Source organism: Amblyraja radiata, unplaced genomic scaffold (genome assembly GCF_010909765.2).
Source record: "Amblyraja radiata isolate CabotCenter1 unplaced genomic scaffold, sAmbRad1.1.pri scaffold_1232_ctg1, whole genome shotgun sequence".
Lineage (NCBI taxonomy): Eukaryota > Metazoa > Chordata > Chondrichthyes > Rajiformes > Rajidae > Amblyraja > Amblyraja radiata.
Genome location: NW_022630415.1, coordinates 1 through 18177, shown reverse-complemented (window position 1 = coordinate 18177; position 18177 = coordinate 1). Strand labels below are relative to the sequence as shown.

Here is an 18177-nt window from a genome sequence, read left to right as displayed (position 1 = left end):
ATCTCACCCCATAAACAAGAACACTTCCTGGTCAGTCTGCCCGTTGCATTGGCCAAAGCTCGTTACCAGCGACCCCAGCCTTGGCTCAAGGTGAGACCAGAGCTGGTCCAGGGGTCACCCAGCGACCGGTCAGCATGGTGTCTGACCCACCGCTCTGCCTCCTGTCTGCAGCCACTGCTGCCCGACGGGTATTGCTGCTGTAAACCAAAGATATATTCCAAATAAAGCACGCGTAACATTTGCATGTATAACGACATTTGTGTCAACAGCAGAAAGAGTCTCACATTCACTAATGCTCCTGCAGCATTTTCAAACTAGACATCTTTTCAATAGAAATAAGAGTATTTTATTACTGTAGCTAGAAGTACTAAAGTCGATTATATTGTGTAACGGAGTGCCGTTAATACAAGCGATCGCTTGTCAGTTTCCGTGCCTGCCCGCGGTGAAACTGACAGCCTGGTTACTGCAGACAGTGGGAAACAGAAGTTTTATCTCCTAAACTGTTTAAATCCATGACAGCTTTTTTTCTGCATGACAATTTCCAGGGTAGCAAAGTTGCAATTCTGGACAGGGAGTGTTTCACTGTCAGTTTGTTTCCGCAGGAGAAGGAGTACGTACGTCAGGGCCGAGAGGCAATGGGGGTTCTAGAACAAATACTACGGCAAGAGGAATACTGGAAGCTGGAGAAAGAAGATGTGAGTGTGTGGGCCGTGAGATGCCGCTGCCTCTTGTCCCCACGGGCTCTATGTGTTATTGATCAACCATTGCAACTGTCGATCCCAATCCCACACGCTGTGTAGTGACGCAAACACACCCCACAAACACAACATCCTGCACATGCCGCTAATCTGAAACAAAGTGCTGAAACTATTCACCAGGTCAGCCAGCATCTGTGGAGAGAAGAAGAGTCTGTATGTTCTGAAAAATAGTCATCAGCATGAAATGTTAAGCCTGTTTCTCTCTCCACGGAAGCTGCCTGACCTGCTGAGTGTGTCCACCCTGGCACCTTGTGATCTGTGTGATTTTAATGGGATTTAACCAATCGCGCAGCACTTGCAAATGTCTATTTGGTGAAATGAACCTGTTTTAAATTTACAAAAGACACAAAAACACTTCCTAAAATAATGTGTCTTTGACTGTCGTGTCGGTGGGAACCACAGGTCTGGCCCCAGCCCAGCCCAGCCCAGACCCCACAACAACACCCAGCCCAGCCCAGCCCAGACCCCACAACAACACCCAGCCCAGCCCAGCCCAGCCCAGCCCCCACAACAACACCCAGCCCAGCCCAGACCAGACCCCACAACAACACCCAGCCCAGCCCAGCCCAGCCATGACCCCACAACAACACCCAGCCCAGCCCAGCCCAGCCCAGACCCCACAACAACACCCAGCCCCGGGGTGGTGAGAAGCTGCTCACCTCGGTGTCAGACAGTCTGGGTGTCTGTATGTCTTGGTGTCTGGGTGACTGTCCGTCTGGGTGTCTGTATGTCTTGGTGTCTGGGTGACTGTCTGTCTGGGTGTCTGTATGTCTTGTTGTCTGGGTGACTGCCTGTCTGGGTGTCTGTCTGTCCCGGTATCTGTCTGTCCCAGTATCTGTGTGTCTGAGTGTCTGGCTGGGTGTCTGTCTGTCTGTGTGTCTGGCGGTGACTGCACTGCTGACCCTAATACCTGCAGTTGGACCAAAGTCTATCCCTGCCCACTCCTGCAGTCACTGGCTTGTTTACAAACGCCACCTGCTGGCATCTCCTGCCCCCTGTACCCGCTGGCTGGGCAAGGTGTGTGGTGGTCTTGGGGAGGTGGTGACCGGACCTCTGACCCAATGCCCGGTCACTCCGGCCCCTCACACTACACCAGCACCAATGGCCAGAGGTCGTGGCTTACTGTTTGTTCATCACACTCTATGTGAGGGAATTCTCCACTAATCTGTCACCTCTGTTGCAGGGCACCGATGCAGTTTACACCTTTGAAATCCCATATCACGGGAAGAGCTTCATTCTAAAGGTGAGAATGTCTGAGCTGTGTGGACATTGGTGGCCTCCAGGCTGAGGGGACAATGTAATTCAGTCAATATAGATGCCCCCAGGTTGCCCCTTGTGAATCCACTCACACTCTGCCTGTCTCTGCTGTTGCACCTCTGGGTGTAAGTTGCTGCTGTCACATGACCATTCCTAGTGGCCCCCAGCTGCCCGCTGTCCCACCCCGGGCTACCCCCCCCCCCCCTCTCCACCCACCACCCAGCGCTCCCCCTCCCCCCCCCTCTCCACGCATCCACGCCGCACTCCCCCCCCCCCCCTCTCCAAGCTCCCCTCCCCCCCCCTCTCCACGCATCCACGCCTCGCACTCCCCTCCCCCCCTCTCCACGCATCACGCCGCGCTCCCCCCCCCCCCCCCCCCCTCTCCACCTCACGCCCGCACCCCCCCCTCCTCTCCACGCTCACGCCGCACTCCCCCCCCCTCTCCACTCTCGCCCCTCCCCCCCCTCTCCACTCATCACGCCGCCCTCTCCACCCCCCTCTGCCCCAGCACCACCCCACTCGCGGCTCCCACTGCACCACCCACGCGCTCCCTCCCCCCCCTCCACACGCACCACCCTCTCTCCCCCCCCCCCCTCCCACGCACCACCCAGCGCTCCCCTCCCCCCTCTCCACGCTCCCCTCCCCCCCCCCCTCTCCACTCAGCCCGCCTCTCCCCCTCGCTTGCCCCCCCGCCGCCTCATCTCCCCCCCACTCTCGCCTCACGCTCCTGCCCCTGTCTACCCTCTGCTCTCTCCCCCCTCACTCTCCGGCCCCACTGACCACCCTGGTGTCCATCTCTTCCCCAGGCATTCCTGGAGTGTGCGGCTGAGCTGGTTTACCAGGAGGTGATCCTTCAGCCTGAGAAGATGGCGATGTGGAACCGGACTATCGCTGCGTGTCAGGTACCCGTGGACAGTCACCAACTCCCCCACCCCCCGACCCCCCGACCCCCCACAGTGACTCCCTCACCCTCAGCACCTCGTGCCCCACAACACAGTAAACCCAGGCCCATCCCAGTACGGGAACTCAGCCCCAGGGTACACACTCACTCACACCCCACCCCCCCCTCTGCACACAGCACTGGACCACACTGGACTGGTCCCACCCTAACACTGATCCTCACACACACTGACCCACACACAAACTGACCCACACACTGACCCACAAACTGACCCGCACACTGACCCACACACTGACCCTCACACACACTGACTTCACTGGGGGATGAGCGCCACACACAGTGACCATCAGGTTTACACTGTAGTGTGCCTGTCCCACGTGTGTGTCCCGTGTTCACGTGTTGTCTGCGTGTCCCGTGTTCGCGTGTTGTCTGCGTGTCCCGTGTTCGCGTGTTGAGCGGCGGTGCTTCAGACACTGTGTTTGTGCTCCAGGTTCTGCAGAGAGTTGATGACAACACACTGGTCACCTACGACGTGTCTGCTGGTGCCGCGGGAGGGGTGATATCCGCCAGGTGAGGGCCGCACCCTCGCTCCCTCCTTGTACAGTGAGCTCTAGCCCAGGAACAGGCCCTTCGGCCCACCACCACTGTACCCATCCATACTAGCCCATTTGCCAGCTCCTGCTCCAGGCCTCGAGCATTGACCTTAAATGTTGTTGCCTCCACCCCGTCCATGGACCCATTCCCCAGTGTGGGTCAGTGTGGGTGTGGGTCAGTGTGTGTGTGGGTCAGTGTGTGTGTGTGTGGGTCAGTGCGTGTGTGTGTGTGTCAGTGTGTGTGTGGGTCAGTGTGTGTTTGGGTCAGTGTGTGTGTGTGTGGGTCAGTGTGTGTGTGTGTGGGTCAGTGTGTGTGTGGGTCAGTGTGTGTGGGTCAGTGTGTGTGTGTGTGGGTCAGTGTGTGTGTGGGTCAGTGTGTGTGGGTCAGTGTGTGTGTGGGTCCTGCTTGCCCGGCCGCACCACCCTTGTGGAGGAGGGGCCCAACGTGTGGAGGAGGGGCCCAGCGTGTGGAGGAGGGGCCCCGTGTGTGGAGGAGGGGCCCCGTGTGTGGAGGAGGGGCCCTGTGTGTGGAGGAGGGACCCCGTGTGTGGAGGAGGGGCCCTGTGTGTGGAGGAGGGGCTCCGTGTGTGGAGGAGGGGCCCTGTGTGTGGAGGAGGGGCCCAGCGTGTGGAGGAGGGGCCCAGCGTGTGGAGGAGGGGCCCCGTGTGTGGAGGAGGGGCCCTGTGTGTGGAGGAGGGGCCCTGTGTGTGGAGGAGGGGTCCCGTGTGTGGAGGAGGGGCCTGTGTGTGGAGGAGGGCCCCAGCGTGTGGAGGAGGGGCCCAGTGTGTGGAGGAGGGGCCCGAGTGTCTCCGTGTCTAACTCTGCCACCCGCCGTTTGCAGGGATTTTGTGAACGTGCGGCGTATCGAGAGGAGGAAGGAGATGTACGTGTCATCAGGCATGTCGACCGTCCACGACTCCCGGCCCCCAGTGAAAAAGTACATCAGGTACGTGGCAACGTCTCACACCCAGGGCAAGGCTGTGGTCTGGGCCCCGCTACAGTCTGGGTGGGACCCCCTTTGTGTAGCTTGCAGCCTGACTTACCCCCCTCACACTGACCCCCTCACACTGACCCCCCCGACACTGACCCCCCCCACACTGACCCCCCCCCCACACTGACCCCCCCGACACTGACCCCCCACGACACTGACCCCCCACGACACTGACCCCCCCGACACTGACCCCCCCCCGACACTGACCCCCCCACACTGACCCCCCCCACACTGACCCCCCACACTGCCCCCCCCGACACTGACCCCCCCCGACACTGACCCCCCCCACACTGACCCCCCCCCACACTGACCCCCCGACACTGACGCCCCCCGACACTGACGCCCCCCCACACTGACCCCCCCACACTGACCCCCCCGACACTGACCCCCCCCGACACTGACCCCCCCACACTGACCCCCCACACTGACCCCCTCACAATGACCCCCCCACACTGACCCCCCCGACACTGTCCCCCCCGACACTGACCTCCTGACCCTGACAATGACCCTGCCTCATCCATCTGTACTTGCCTTCACCTCTCTCCCAAATTACCCACTCAATCAACTCTTCATTTCTTCAACTCTCACTGGTTTACAGTCCACTGGGATTGTCAGACTCTGGCCAAGTTTGCTCGTCCCCAGCAGTGCAATTACAATGCGTCCAGCTGAGTTTCACTGTTGTAGCCACTCGTAATCACCTTCTCCACAACCAACAATGGATCATTGTGGGCTCCAGCTTTCCTTGATCACCATTGTTGGCTTAATTTTGACCTTTTGCATACCGTTAATTCATTTGTTCTTTGTCCATTTTCATATCTCTAGTTTCCCTCTCCCCTGACTCTCAGTTCAAAGATAGACACAAAATGCTGGAGTAATTCAGCGGGACAGGCAGCATCTCTGGAGAGAAGGAATGGGTGACGTTTCGGGTCGAGACCCTTCTTCAGACTGAAACATCACCCATTCCTTCTCTCCAGAAATACTGCCTGTCCTGCTGAGATACTGCAACATTTTGTGTCTATCTTCGGTTTAAACCAGCATCTGCAGTTCCTTCTTACACATCTCAGTCCGAAGAAGCATTTCGACCCAAAACTTCACCTGTCCCACGGAGTTACTCCTGCAATTTTGTGTGTATCTTTGGTATTATGGGATTGGACAGGCTAGATGCAGGAAGCATGTTCCCGATGTTGGGGAGGTCCAGAACCAGGGGCCACAGTTTAAGAATTAGGGGTAGGCCATTTAGAACTGAGATGAGGAAAAACATTTTCACACAGTGTTGTGAATTTGTGGAATTCTCTGCCTAAGGGCGGTGGAGGCCGATTCACTGGATGCTTTCATAAGAGAGTTGGGGCTAGCAGAATCATGGGATATGGGGATAAGGCAGGAATGGGGGTACACAAAAATGCTGGAGAAACTCAGCGGGTGCAGCAGCATCTATAGAGCGAAGGAAATAGGTAACGTTTCGGGCCGAAACCCTTCTTCAGACAGGCAGGAATGGGGTACTGATTGTGGATGATCAGCCATGATCACATTGAATGGCGGTGCTGGCTCGAGGGGCTGAATGGCCTCTACTCCTGCACCTATTGTCTATGTTTCTATGCACGGTTTGTTACACAGACTGCTCTCACTCACCCTGCTTGGTGCTAGGCAGGATCTGATTGCAGCCCCTTTGCTGGCCAGCAGGTGGGAGTGTTCCACAAGCTCCACCTCCTCACTGTCTCCCCTTCTATTCCCTGCAGGGGTGAGAATGGGCCCGGTGGGTTTGTGGTGATGAAGTCTGTCCGCAACCCCAGTGTCTGCACCTTCATCTGGATCTTGAACACAGACCTGAAGGTAAGTGTGGGCCTCAGTTACTTGACCTGATCAACTCAGACCAGGGATAGACAGACAGAGTGTTGGAGTAACTCAGCGGGTCAGGCAGCATCTGTGGAGAGAAGGAATAGGTAATCACCAGAGAGGAAGCTGCAGCCTCCTGTCTTTGACATTCCACCCTGGGGACAATGTTGTGACTGTCCACCATGAACTATGAGGGGAGGAGGAGTTGCCACCAGTTTGCTGCTGTAACGGTCAAGGCCATGGGGCAGAGGCCACACTGACCCTGGAGCCTGGTGCTCTGTACCTGTGGCACCATGCAGATGCTTGTGGATGGGGGGAGGGGTGAAGTCCCTGGCTCCATGCGCCTCTCTGTAGCAGTGGCCGCTGGTCATTCCTGTCCCTCTCTGTAATGCTGAGGTTCTATAAGGCGCTGGTAAGGCCGCATTTGGAGTATTGTGAGCAATTTGGGCCCCATATCTGAGTGAGGATGTACTGGCTCTGGAGAGGGTCCAGAGGAGGTTTACAAGAATGATTCCAGGAATGAGAGGGTTAACATATGATGAGCGTTTGATGGCACTGGGCCTGCACTCGCTGGAGTTTAGAAGAATGAGGTAGGACCTCATTGAAACGTACAGAATAGTGAAAGGCCTGGATAGAGCGGATGTGGAGAGGATGTTTCCACTAGCAGGAGAGTCTAGGACTAGAGGTCAAAGCCATAGAAATGAAGGACGTTCTTTTAGGAAGGAGATGAAGAGAAATGTCTTTAGTCAGGGGGTGGTGAATCTGTGATTCTTTGCCACAGACGGCTGTAGAGACCAAGTCCATGGATGTTTTTAAGGCAGAGATTGATAGATTTTTGATTAGTGCGGGTGTCGGACATTATGGGCAGAAGGCAGGAGCATGGGGTTAGGATGGAGAGATAGATCAGCCATGATTGAATGGTGGAGTAGACTTGATGGGCCGAATGGCTCCTATCACTTATGGCCTCTCTCTCTCCCTCCCCTCTCTCCCCTCTGCCCCCCTCTCTCCCCCCCCCCCCCCATGCCACTCCCCCTGCAGGGCCGGCTCCCAAGGTACCTGATCCACCAGAGCCTGTCGGCCACCATGCTGGAGTTCATGACTAACCTGCGGCAGCGAGTGCGGGGGATGGGCGAGACAGTGCACCAGTGACAATCCCCCTCCCTCCCCCCCCTGATGTCTGCAGAGTCCGATCCCGCCGTTTGCACAGGACCTGGCGTCTGCCCGCAGGGGCACTGCCCCAGGACCAAGGGTCAGCCAGGCCACCGACTGAAGCCCTCTCCCCATCACAAGGAGAACAAAACCATTGTGATGCCGAGCGGGTCCATCCCTGTACACATGTTGCTGCTTGTGTTGGGGACATCCCCAGTGTCGGGCCAGTGGACTTGCCCAGAGTCACTGCGGGTGCTTGTTTTAATCAGGAGCCAGTTTCCTGGCTCAGAGACCCCTAGTTCAGTGTGGGACCCCTGGTTCAGTGTGGGACCCCTGGTTCAGTGTGGGACCCCTGGTTCAGTGTGGGACCCCTGGTTCAGTGTGGGACCCCTGGTTCAGTGTGGGACCCCTAGTTCAGTGTGGGACCCCTGGTTCAGTGTGGGACCCCTAGTTCAGTGTGGGACCCCCAGTTCAGTGGGGGACCCCCAGTTCAGTGTGGGACTCCCAGTTCAGTGTGGGACTCCTGGTCTCTGGTACTGCGGGACCCCTGGTTCAGTGCGCGGGACCCCTGGTCTCTGGTACTGTGGGACCCCTGGTTCAGTGTGGGACCCCTGGTTCAGTGCGCGGGACCCCTGGTCTCTGGTACTGTGGGACCCCTGGTTCAGTGTGGGACCCCCAGTTCAGTGGGGGACCCCTGGTCTCTGGTGCTGCGGGCCAGCACTGCTTGCTGTCGGAGACCAGTCGTGGCTTTGTCTTTTATGAAGCTGTGGACCGGGAGGAATAAGTGGGCCACTCGGCCCCTCCAGCCTGTCCTCTCCATTCAAGGAGATCATCAGCCCAGATTCCCGGCGACACCGTGACCTCTTGCCCGCCGGAGTGCGTCTGGTCAGGGTGAGGAAAGGACAGGGCCCTCAGCGGGAAACATAGCAGGTCAGGCAGCGTCCATGGGGAGAGAGGCTGCCCATGTCTTGGGTCCACAACCTGGGCAACACTGAACCTGACAGGTGACGCATGCACTCGCCCCCCCCCCCCCCCCCCACTGAACTTTCAGCCACATGGCCGTTTTGTTGACCTTCTATGTACTTGCTTTTGTGTGAAGTAAAAATCTGTTTGATAAAGAAAACTGTTTGTCTTGAAGGTTTATGGTGAAATGTACAGTCTTGTCCACTGGCCACTGGCATTAGTGCAGCAGTTGTGTTGTACCATAGCCTCTACAAGGCGGATATATAAATCAAAAGATGTTGCCTGTATTACACCGGCCACATCTGTGTTGGAAGTGAAAGTGTTTCCATGTAACTGCCTCGCAACACATGTCACATAGAATGTTGAATAGTGTAGCAGAGTCCAGGCCACTCGGCCCACAATGTCCATGCTGAACATGATGCCGTTAGACTAGTCTCTGCCCACACGTGATCCATATCACTCCATTCCCTACACATCCATGTGCCTATCTTAGATGGCACGATGGTATCTTCCTCCTGCCAGCACGTTCCAGACACACACATTCCATGTAAAAACACTTGTCCTAAACGTCACTCTCACCTGAACGCTACGTAGCTCAAAGCTCAAAGCCTTTCATATTTCCAGCCTGCAAAGGTCTGACAGTCTAGTTTATCTACGCCGCTCAGAACATTATAAACGTCTATCTGGTCTCCCCTCAACCTTCAATGCTCCAAGTTAGCCCAACGTCCAGCGAACACCCTCTGATGAAGGCAGCATTGTGATGCCGTCTGGTGTAGCCAGTGGCTGGTGCAGGGCATTGAGTATTCCCCAGGGCCAAGTGGGATCTGTGCACGAGTTGTTTCATTCCCGACTCATGAGCCAGAAGGTCGGGTTCGTGCAGCCACTGCAGCTGTGTGTGTGGACGGGTCACAATCTGGCCGTACAACATCTGCGCTGACCAACAACTACACACCAGGACATCTCTCCATCAGTCTGAAGAAGGGTCTCGACCCAAAACATCACCTATTCCTTCGCTCCATAGATGCTGCCTCACCCGCTGAGTTTCTCCAGCATTTTTGTTGACCTTCTCCTCTCACGGACATCTGTTTAACCTCCTTCAGAGCAGCAACTCAGCCTGGTGTGGACTATTCCTTGGATCGCAGGAGGATGAGGGGTGATCAAATAGAGGTGTACAAAACCATGAGAGGAATAGATCAGGCCTTTTACTGAGAGTTGGTGAATCGAGGGCCAGGGTTTAAGATGAGGGGGGAGTTGGAACATGGGGGGGAATGGGGGGGGGGGGGACAAAGGAGGGCAGGCTGCCAGATGAGGTGGGTGAGGTAGGTACTATCACAGCATTTGAACAAATATTTGGAAAGGCACATGGATAGGAAAGGGTGAGAGGAATATGGGCCAAACACAGGCAGGTGGGACCAGTGTAGATGGGGCATGTTGGTCGGCATGGGCAAGTTGGGCTGAAGGGCCTGTTTCCATGCTGTATGACTTAGTATACAAGACTCGCCAAGATTGGCAACGCCAAAACTACCCTGGAAAGTCTGGATAAGCTCCAGTCCGTGTTCCCCTGCCCCTGCACAGAGTTTCCACGTTGCAGCATTGCCCATGATCCAGTCCACAGCAATCCAGTCCACAGTTTCCCACCTTGAGCTTGAGATGAGTCGTCAGTCAGCCGTCTGCAAGGGGTAACTAACTATAGCGACGATTGGGCAGATATATGGGTAGGAAGGTTTCAAGGGCTGTGGGCAAATGCAGTGAAATGGGACTAGCCCAGAATACCAACTGGGTTGACATGAACAAGGTGGACCGAAGGGTCTGCTTCTGTGCTGTGCAGCCCTGTATATGTATGTCTACCTGTTGGACGCTGGCTGCTCACTCTCCCACCCACAACCCCTCTCCTCCCCTCTCGCCTCACCTCCCTCCCCCTGAGCCCCTCTCCTCCCCATTTCCCCATCTCCCCCTCCCCTCTCCTCTACTCCTCTTCCCCTCCCCTCTTCTCTTCTCCTCCCCCTGAGCCCCTCATCTCCCCCTTCCCTCTCCATCTCGCCCCATCTTCCATCCCCTCCCCCCATCGTCCCCTCTCCCTACCCCCTCCATCTCCCCGTCTCCCCCTCTCCCTCCCTCTCCACATCCCCCTCTCCCCTCCAACTCAGCCATGATCATATTGAATGGCGGTGCAGGCTCGAAGGGCCGAATGGCCTACTCCTGCACCTATTTTCTATGTTTCTATATCTAACTCTCCCCCCCCACCCCCCCCCCCGCTCTCCTGGTGAATGAGGATTGTTGTTCCCCACCCCTTGCCCAGCCCACGGTGTTTGTCTGATGTTGGCTCCACCTCAGTGTGGATCCGGCCCCCCAGGTACAGACCCCCAAACCCGAGGCAAACATCCCACCGGCCCCACCCTCCCTCCATGGGACACAACACTGACACAACAAATCACAACATGGCTAGAATCATGAGATTCTCTGAAAACTCTTCCAATTTTACATAATCTGGCCGTCAAATAGTAACCCAGTGAGAAGCTGTGTAGAACAGAGTCGGGATTGTTGAGGTGAGTTTAAAATAACCACGTGCCCCAGGCTACTGGCACGCACTTGTATGTGAGTGAGTGAGGGGAGGGGGGCACCAGTGAGGGTGGGCACGGGGGGAGGGGGGGCATGGGGGAGGGGGGCACCAGTGAAGGTGGGCATGGGGGGAGGGTGGGCATGGAGGAGGATGCCAGGGAATGCTGGGTTGCTCCTGTCGGCCAAGTCCTCTCTGACGTGGCTTTGCACCTGATCTCACTGACACTCAGCAACAACTCACTAGGGCTGTGGACGAGTTGATGCCAATGGTGTGGAGGTTGGAGTTCAGGGACAACTCTGACAATCAGTGGAGACAGGACACAACAGAGAGCCCAGAACACCAGGTAGACCGGGAACTGTTGGTTCTTGCTTGGGGTGATACATCACAATACAGAGATTGGTTGTGGCTGCAGGTTGTCCACCATCCCAGGACATCGCTCCTGTGGGCAGAGACCTGGACACAACCATCTACAACATTTTGTTTATTGTCTGTCACGTGTACCAAGGTATAGTGAAAGGCTTTGTTGCGTGCTATCCAGTCTATGGAAAGACTATACATGATTACAATTGATCCATTCACAGTGGACAGATGCAGGAGAAAGGGAATTACGTTTATTGCAAGATAAAGCCAGCAAAGTCCAATCAAAGATAGCCCGAGAGTCTCCACAACGAGATGCAGTAGATAGTAGCTCAGGGCTATTCTCCAGTTGTGGCAGGATGGTTCAATGGCTTGATAGCAGCTGGGAAGAAACTGTCCCTGAATCTGGAGGTGTGTGTTTTCACATTTCTATACCTTTTGCCCGATGGGAGAGGGGAGAAGAGGGAGTGGCCGGGGTGCGACTGGTCCTTGATGATGCTGCTGGCCTTGCCGAGGCAGCGTGAGGTATAGATGGAGTCAATGGAAGGGAGATTGGTTTGTGTGATGGTCTGGGCTGTGTCCACAATTCACTGCAGTTTCTGTTGGATGGAGAAATTGATGCAGTTGTTCCCAAACAAAGCTGTGATCAATCTCATTAAATGTTTTCAATGATGCATCTGTAGAGGTTGGTGAGAATTGTGGCAAACTTCCTAAACCTTCTAAAGAAGCAGAGATATTGCTATTGCTTCAATGTGACAGCATGTGTCCAGGAGAATTGTTGGTGATATTGATACTTGGCAGTTTGAAGTTTCCGTGCCTTCAATGCAAGCTGGGGTCTGGGCACCGCTTCACTTCCTGGTCGATCACTGTCTCCTTTGTCTTACTGACATTGAAAGAAAGGTTGAAGTCAGAAGTGCGAATGTTCACTGATGTTGTGTAACCTTGAATATAATTTACAATTCCACAGCCAATGAACTTGTCCATGTCTGTATGTGGCAAGATCGAAACAACTTGAAGGTAAAGCCTGACTAGTGATGACTAGTGACTAGTGACTAGTAGTGACTAGTGGTGACTAGTAGTGACTAGTGGTGAATAATAGTGACTAGTGGTGACTAGTAGTGACTAGTGGTGACTAGTAGTGACTAGTGGTGAATAATAGTGACTAGTGGTGACTAGTGGTGACTAGTAGTGACTAGTGGCGACTAGTGACTAGTGGTGACTAGTAGTGACTAGTGGTGACCAGTGGTGACTAGTGGTGACCAGTGGTGACTAGTAGTGACTAGTGGTGACTAGTAGTGACTAGTGGTGACTAGTAGTGACTAGTGGTGACTAGTAGTGACTAGTGGTGACTAGTAGTGGCTAGTGGTGAATAATAGTGACTAGTGGTGACTAGTAGTGACTAGTGGTGACTGGTGGTGACTAGTGACTAGTAGTGACTAGTGGTGACTAGTGACTAGTAGTGACTAGTGGTGACTAGTAGTGACTAGTGGTGACTAGTAGTGACTAGTGGTGACTAGTAGTGACCAGTGGTGACTAGTAGTGACTAGTGGTGACTAGTGACTAGTGGTGACTAATAGTGACTAGTGATGACTAGTAGTGACTAGTGGTGACTGGTGGTGACTAGTAGTGACTAGCGGGGACTAGTAGTGGCTAGTGGTGACTAGCGGTGACTAGTGGTGACTAGTAGTGAGTAGTAGTGACTAGCGGGGACTAGTAATGACTAGTGGTGACTAGTAGTGACTGGTAGTGACTAGTGGTGACTAGTAGTGAGTAGTAGTGACTAGCGGGGACTAGTAGTGACTAGCGGTGACTAGTGGTGACTAGTAGTGACTAGTGGTGACTAGCGGTGACTAGTAGTGACTAGTGGGGACTAGTAGTGACTAGCGGGGACTAGTAGTGACTAGTGGTGACTAGCGGTGACTAGCAGTGACTAGTGGTGACTAGTAGTGACTAGTGGTGACTAGTAGTGACTATTGGTGACTAGTGGTGACTAGTGGTGACTAGTGACTAATGGTGATTAGTGTTGAATAGTGGTGACTAGTGTGTAGGAAAGAACTGCAGATGCTGGTTTAAATCGAAGATAGACACAAAATGCTGGATTAACTCGGAGGGACAGGCAGCATCTCTGCAGAGAAGGAATGGGACGTTTCGGGTCGAGACCCTTCTTCAAACTAGTGGTAACCAGTGACTAGTAGTGACTAATGATGACTAGTGGTGACTGGTGACATTCACCACTGTGATGACAATCTCCAACACGAGAGTCCAATCAGTAGCAGGACCAATATCCGGAGCCTCTCCATGGACTCGGGACCGGGCCTGCAGGTCAGCGCCAGGGCGAATGTAGCGAGTGGTTCACCTTACTTACTTACCCAGACCACCGCACGGCGCCACTCAAAACCCACGACCGATCCCATTGAGACCAACCAGCCTTGGGCACGCCACCACCTACAGGTTCCCCAATCTCCTGGCTTGGAAATGTATCACTGGCCCTTCACCGGGGTACACCCCTGTACCTCGTGACAACTCCTTCCCGGGAGTGACCCAGTCCTGTCACCCTGCCCCCGACAGTGACTGGCCACAACCTGACCATTAACGGTGTGGCTCAGGAGAGACAAAGTCCTAGTGTAACTCAGCGGGTCGGGCAGCGTCTCCGGAGAGATAGAATGGGTGACTTTTCGGGTCAAGACCCTTCTTCAGACACACGAAGCCCCACCTGTGGGCAAGGAGGGGCAGCAACTATCAGTCCCAGCGCCCCATTCCACATCAATGCTGTGTTTGTTCCTGAACGATCCAACGTTTCTTGAAGCAAATGGCTGTCTGGTGGAGCGGCAGTTTGGCCATGAGCTTCTCAATGGCTTTGTGTGTGTTGTATCGCTGGAGGCGAGAGCTATGTACAGCGTCGCTCACATGACCACCCATGACTTGGTCCTCTCCAGAGGAAACAGTCAAACCATCCACAACCCGCACCGCGAGTGAAGGCACCTCCATCGCGGGCCGACCCGGACCCCGACCCCAGGCCCGGACCCCGACCCCGGACCCCGACCCCGGACCCCGACCCCGACCCCAGGCCCGGACCCCGACCCCAGGCCCGGACCCCGACCCCAGGCCCCGCACCGTATCCGTCCAGTGGCCCAGCGTCCTGGCGCCGGGTGTCCAGCGGGGAGATGGGGGACTGGACCCCGATGAGATGGGTTTGTTGTTCGTGCTGCGACGGCGAGGAGACCGAGGAGAAGATTCCCATCATCAGGTAACGCGGCGCCGCTCCCAGTGGCCGGGGCTTCCAGTGGCCGGAGCTGCCAGTGGCTGGGACATCCAGTGGCCGGGGCTGCCAGTGGCCGGAGCTGCCAGTGGCTGGGACATCCAGTGGCCGGGGTTGCCAGTGGCCGGAGCTGCCAGTGGCCGGGGCTGCCAGTGGCCGGGGTGGAACAGGCTCCGGACTGGCGGCGGGGAAGGGGAGCGGGGGTGTGTGGATGGGGAGGGGGAGAGCGGTTTGGGGGCCAAGGCCCAGAGAGTTGTGGACGCAGCCCAGACCATCACACAAACCAACCTCCCTTCCATTGACTCCATCTACACCTCACGCTGCCTCGGCAAGGCCAGCAGCATCATCGAGGATGAGTCGCACCCCCGGTCACTCCCTCTCCGCTCAGGCAAGGAAAGAAGACCTCCAGATTCAGGAACAGTTTCTTCCCGGCTGTTATCAGGCATCCAGAACAAGGGGTCACAGTTTAAGGATAAGGGGGAAATCTTTTAGGACCGAGATGAGGAAAACATTTTTTCACACAGAGAGTGGTGAATCTCTGGAATTCTCTGCCACAGAAGGTAGTTGAGGCCAGTTCATTGGCTATATTTAAGAGGGAGTTAGATGTGGCCCTTGTGGCTAAAGGGATCAGGGGGTATGGAGAGAAGGCAGGTACAGGATACTGAGTTGGATGATCAACCATGATCATATTGAATGGCGGTGCAGGCTCGAAGGGCCGAATGGCCTACTCCTGCACCTATTTTCTATGTTTCTAAGTAACTGAACCGTCCGCTCACCAGTTAGAGAGCGGCCCTGACCTCCAGTCCACCTCATTGGAGATCCTCACACTATCTTTAATCCAGAACTTCAATGTAATATCTTTGCACTAAATGTCGTTTCCTTTACCCCATATCTGTCCAGTGTGGACGGCTTGAATATAATCACATCTAGTCTTTACTGTCACTGGATGGCACACAAAGTCTGTCGATGTACTGGGTCACAACCCAAACAATGCGGGTCTCCTCGCCGCCCGCGAGATAATCCCCCCCCCTTATAACCCCCTCCCCCCCACCGCCCTCCCCCCTATAACCCGACCCCCCCCCCCCCCCCCCCCCCCCCCCCCCACTCCGCCTGCCCAGTCACTGTCTATCCATCCTGCCGGTCCGGCCTCCGTCTCGGCGACACTGAGATAATAAATGAGAGCAGAGGCTGCCGGCGGCGATGGGTTCGGGCAGCGTCTGTGGAGAGGGTGGTCTTCCCGCGGACCCACTGAGTCTCTGCCACTGACTGACGTGTCCGGTTTGTGCAGCAACGAGACGTTGATGTACTTTGCCAACGAGGCGCAGCGGCGGAGCTCGGAACTTCCCAACATGTGGAGCGAAATACGCGCGGTCTCCCTCCAGGAACGGGACGACGAGGAAGTTCGAAACTTGCTCCATAGACGCGCCAAGACCAGGAGAGGATCGCAGGTCCGAACCCGCCCCCCTCCCCCCAGTCCCTCCACCCTCACCCCCCTCCCCCTCTTTCCCTCACCCCCTCCCCCTCACCCCCTCCCTCCCTCCCTCCCCCCTCCTCACTCCCTCCCCCCCTCGGGAGGGGCGTGTTCGGGGGGGGGGGGTCGAGGTGCAGGGTCTGGGGGGGGCAGGGTCGGGGGGGGGCAGGGTCGGGGGGGGCAGGGTCGGGGGGGGGGCAGGGTCGGGGGGGAAGTGTCGGGGGGGGGGCAGGGTCGGGGGGGCAGTGTCGGGGGGGGCAGGGTCGGGGGGGCAGGGTCGGGGGGGGCAGGGTGGGGGGGGGCAGTGTCGGGGGGGGGCAGGGTCGGTGGGGGCAGGGTCGGGGGGGGGCAGGGTCGGGGGGAGGCAGGGTCGGGGGGGCAGTGTCGTGGGGGGCAGGGTCGGGGGGCAGGGTCGGGGGGGCAGTGTCGGGGGGTGGGGCAGTGTCGGGGGGGGGCAGGGTCGGGGGGGGTCAGGGTCGTGGGGGGCAGGGTCGGGGGGCAGGGTCGGGGGGGCAGTGTCGGGGGGCGCAGGGTCGGGGGGGGGCAGGGTCGGGGGGGGGGGTTACCCTTCCCCACCAAGAATGAACAAATCTGGACAAATACGTGATTCAGTGCCCCGAGGGTCAGAGGTCAGGCTGTTTCTCTGGGGTCAGAGTTCGGCGGTGTCCCTGGGGTCAGCTGAGCGTCAGCTTGGGTCGGGTCACCGCTGCCAGTAATCGCTGCTCCTCTGCCCAAGGGTTACCGGCGGCTGAGCCTCGACATCCAGTCGGCGCTGCAGGAACGCGAGGACGTGTTGGACAAGTGGAAGTTCATTCTAGAAAGCCTGGGTAAGAAACAGAGACATAACCCCCCCCCCCCCACCCACCCCGCCGTCTCATCTGCTCCCCTCCCCCAACCCACTCCACCACTCACTCCCCCCTTCACCCCTCCCCTCCTCCCCCCCCCCCCCCCACACACCACAAGCATGCAGAAGGGCAACAGCCAAAGCCAGCAGCGTCATCGGTTTTCTAGGTCGCAATCTGCAAAACACACCCAAAGAAGTTAAGACCCAAGTATATAAACGCCTCGTGTGTCCACGTGTTGAATCTTGCTGCTCCTGTGGGATCCTTTCACTCCAGGGAACATCAATAAGATGCAGGCGGTGCAAAACAGAGCAGCGAGCTGCATATCTGACAACTACACGTGGCAGAGCTCAGTCTCCAGCGTGAAAAAGGACCTTAAACTTCATCCACCTCCTGCTCAGCGCCCATAGACATGTCTACCAGAAGCTGCCAACCTGGACATTAGTTCATTCCGCACGGCACTTTCCCGTTTTTCTTCAAGACAGCAAGGGATTGGAATACCCCAGCAGCCAGCATCAGAGATCTCCACAACATCAACACACACAAAGATGCAACTCCATCTTGACTAGTACGTCCCCCACCACCGTAGTGCTGAGTGATGTTCTGCACTAGTCCCACTAGTACCCCCCCCCCCCCCCCCCCCCCGTCCAAACCACATTTCCAATCTTAGCCCCTTCTGGGTTGGGCCGGGTCTGGTCCTGGTCTGAGCCGGGTTTGTTCTGGGTTATGGCCGGATGTGACCCCTGTCTGAGCTGGTCTGTCTCCGCAGGGTTCGGGGCCGAGGCGGTCGCGATGTTGACGGTCACAACCAGTTCCTCGTACAGTAGCCTGCGTAACACTCTAGAGGCCGAGCGGCTCCTCGACATCCTCGCCCAGGAGAGCAACATCTTCGACAAAAGGATGCCGGCCGAGCGATACATCTACGTCCTGGTGAGCGGACGGACGGGGGGGGGGGGGGGGGGGGGGGGGGGGGAGAGGATACAAAGAGAGAGAGGCCAGAATCAAGAATGCTGGAGTAACTCAGCGAGTCAGGTAGCATCTCTGAAGAAATTAAATGGGTGACGTTTCTGGTCAGCAGTGGGGAGGGTGGGGGCAGGGGTGTGAGCGGGGAGGGAGGCAGAGGAAGGGAGGAGGGGGAGGCGGTACGGACAGGGGTGGAGGGGGAGGGATGGGGAAGGGGGAGGGGAGAGGCGGTAGGGGCATGGGGGAGGGGGAGGGTGGGGGGAGGGGGAGGCGGTACGGA

At 56.7% G+C, this 18177-nt stretch overlaps 3 protein-coding genes across 3 annotated transcripts; all 3 read left to right on the top strand.

The window, feature by feature from the left end:
- The first annotated feature begins 348 nt into the window (after positions 1–348).
- Positions 349–8599, top strand: stard3 (StAR related lipid transfer domain containing 3). Its single transcript, XM_033016585.1, has 7 exons — positions 349–695; positions 1942–2001; positions 2822–2917; positions 3407–3486; positions 4351–4455; positions 6237–6330; positions 7372–8599. Exons 1-7 carry the CDS (start codon positions 513–515, stop codon positions 7480–7482), a joined length of 729 nt encoding a protein of 242 aa, XP_032872476.1. The 5' UTR covers positions 349–512; the 3' UTR covers positions 7483–8599.
- Positions 7486–8600, top strand: LOC116969805. Its single transcript, XM_033016586.1, has 2 exons — positions 7486–7913; positions 8054–8600. Exons 1-2 carry the CDS (start codon positions 7507–7509, stop codon positions 8340–8342), a joined length of 696 nt encoding a protein of 231 aa, XP_032872477.1. The 5' UTR covers positions 7486–7506; the 3' UTR covers positions 8343–8600.
- A 5838-nt stretch (positions 8601–14438) lies between these two features.
- LOC116969806 (melanoregulin-like) lies at positions 14439–17864 on the top strand (the record flags this gene model as incomplete). Its single annotated transcript, XM_033016587.1, has 4 exons — positions 14439–14609; positions 15910–16069; positions 16829–16919; positions 17704–17864. Coding segments are annotated over exons 1-4 (495 nt in total), but the record flags the coding sequence as incomplete, so codon positions are not given.
- Positions 17865–18177: the final 313 nt, after the last annotated feature.

Excerpts from the sequence above, each read along its gene's own strand:
- LOC116969805 (XM_033016586.1), top strand. The coding sequence starts at position 7,507 with ATGTCTGCAGAGTCCGATCCCGCCGTTTGCACAGGACCTGGCGTCTGC. Across the intron at positions 7,914-8,053 it reads AGTTCAGTGTGGGACCCCTG|GTCTCTGGTACTGTGGGACC; the intron begins GTTCAGTGTGGG and ends GCGGGACCCCTG.
- stard3 (XM_033016585.1), top strand. The coding sequence starts at position 513 with ATGACAGCTTTTTTTCTGCATGACAATTTCCAGGGTAGCAAAGTTGCA. Across the intron at positions 2,002-2,821 it reads GGAAGAGCTTCATTCTAAAG|GCATTCCTGGAGTGTGCGGC; the intron begins GTGAGAATGTCT and ends TCTCTTCCCCAG. Across the intron at positions 2,918-3,406 it reads GGACTATCGCTGCGTGTCAG|GTTCTGCAGAGAGTTGATGA; the intron begins GTACCCGTGGAC and ends TTTGTGCTCCAG.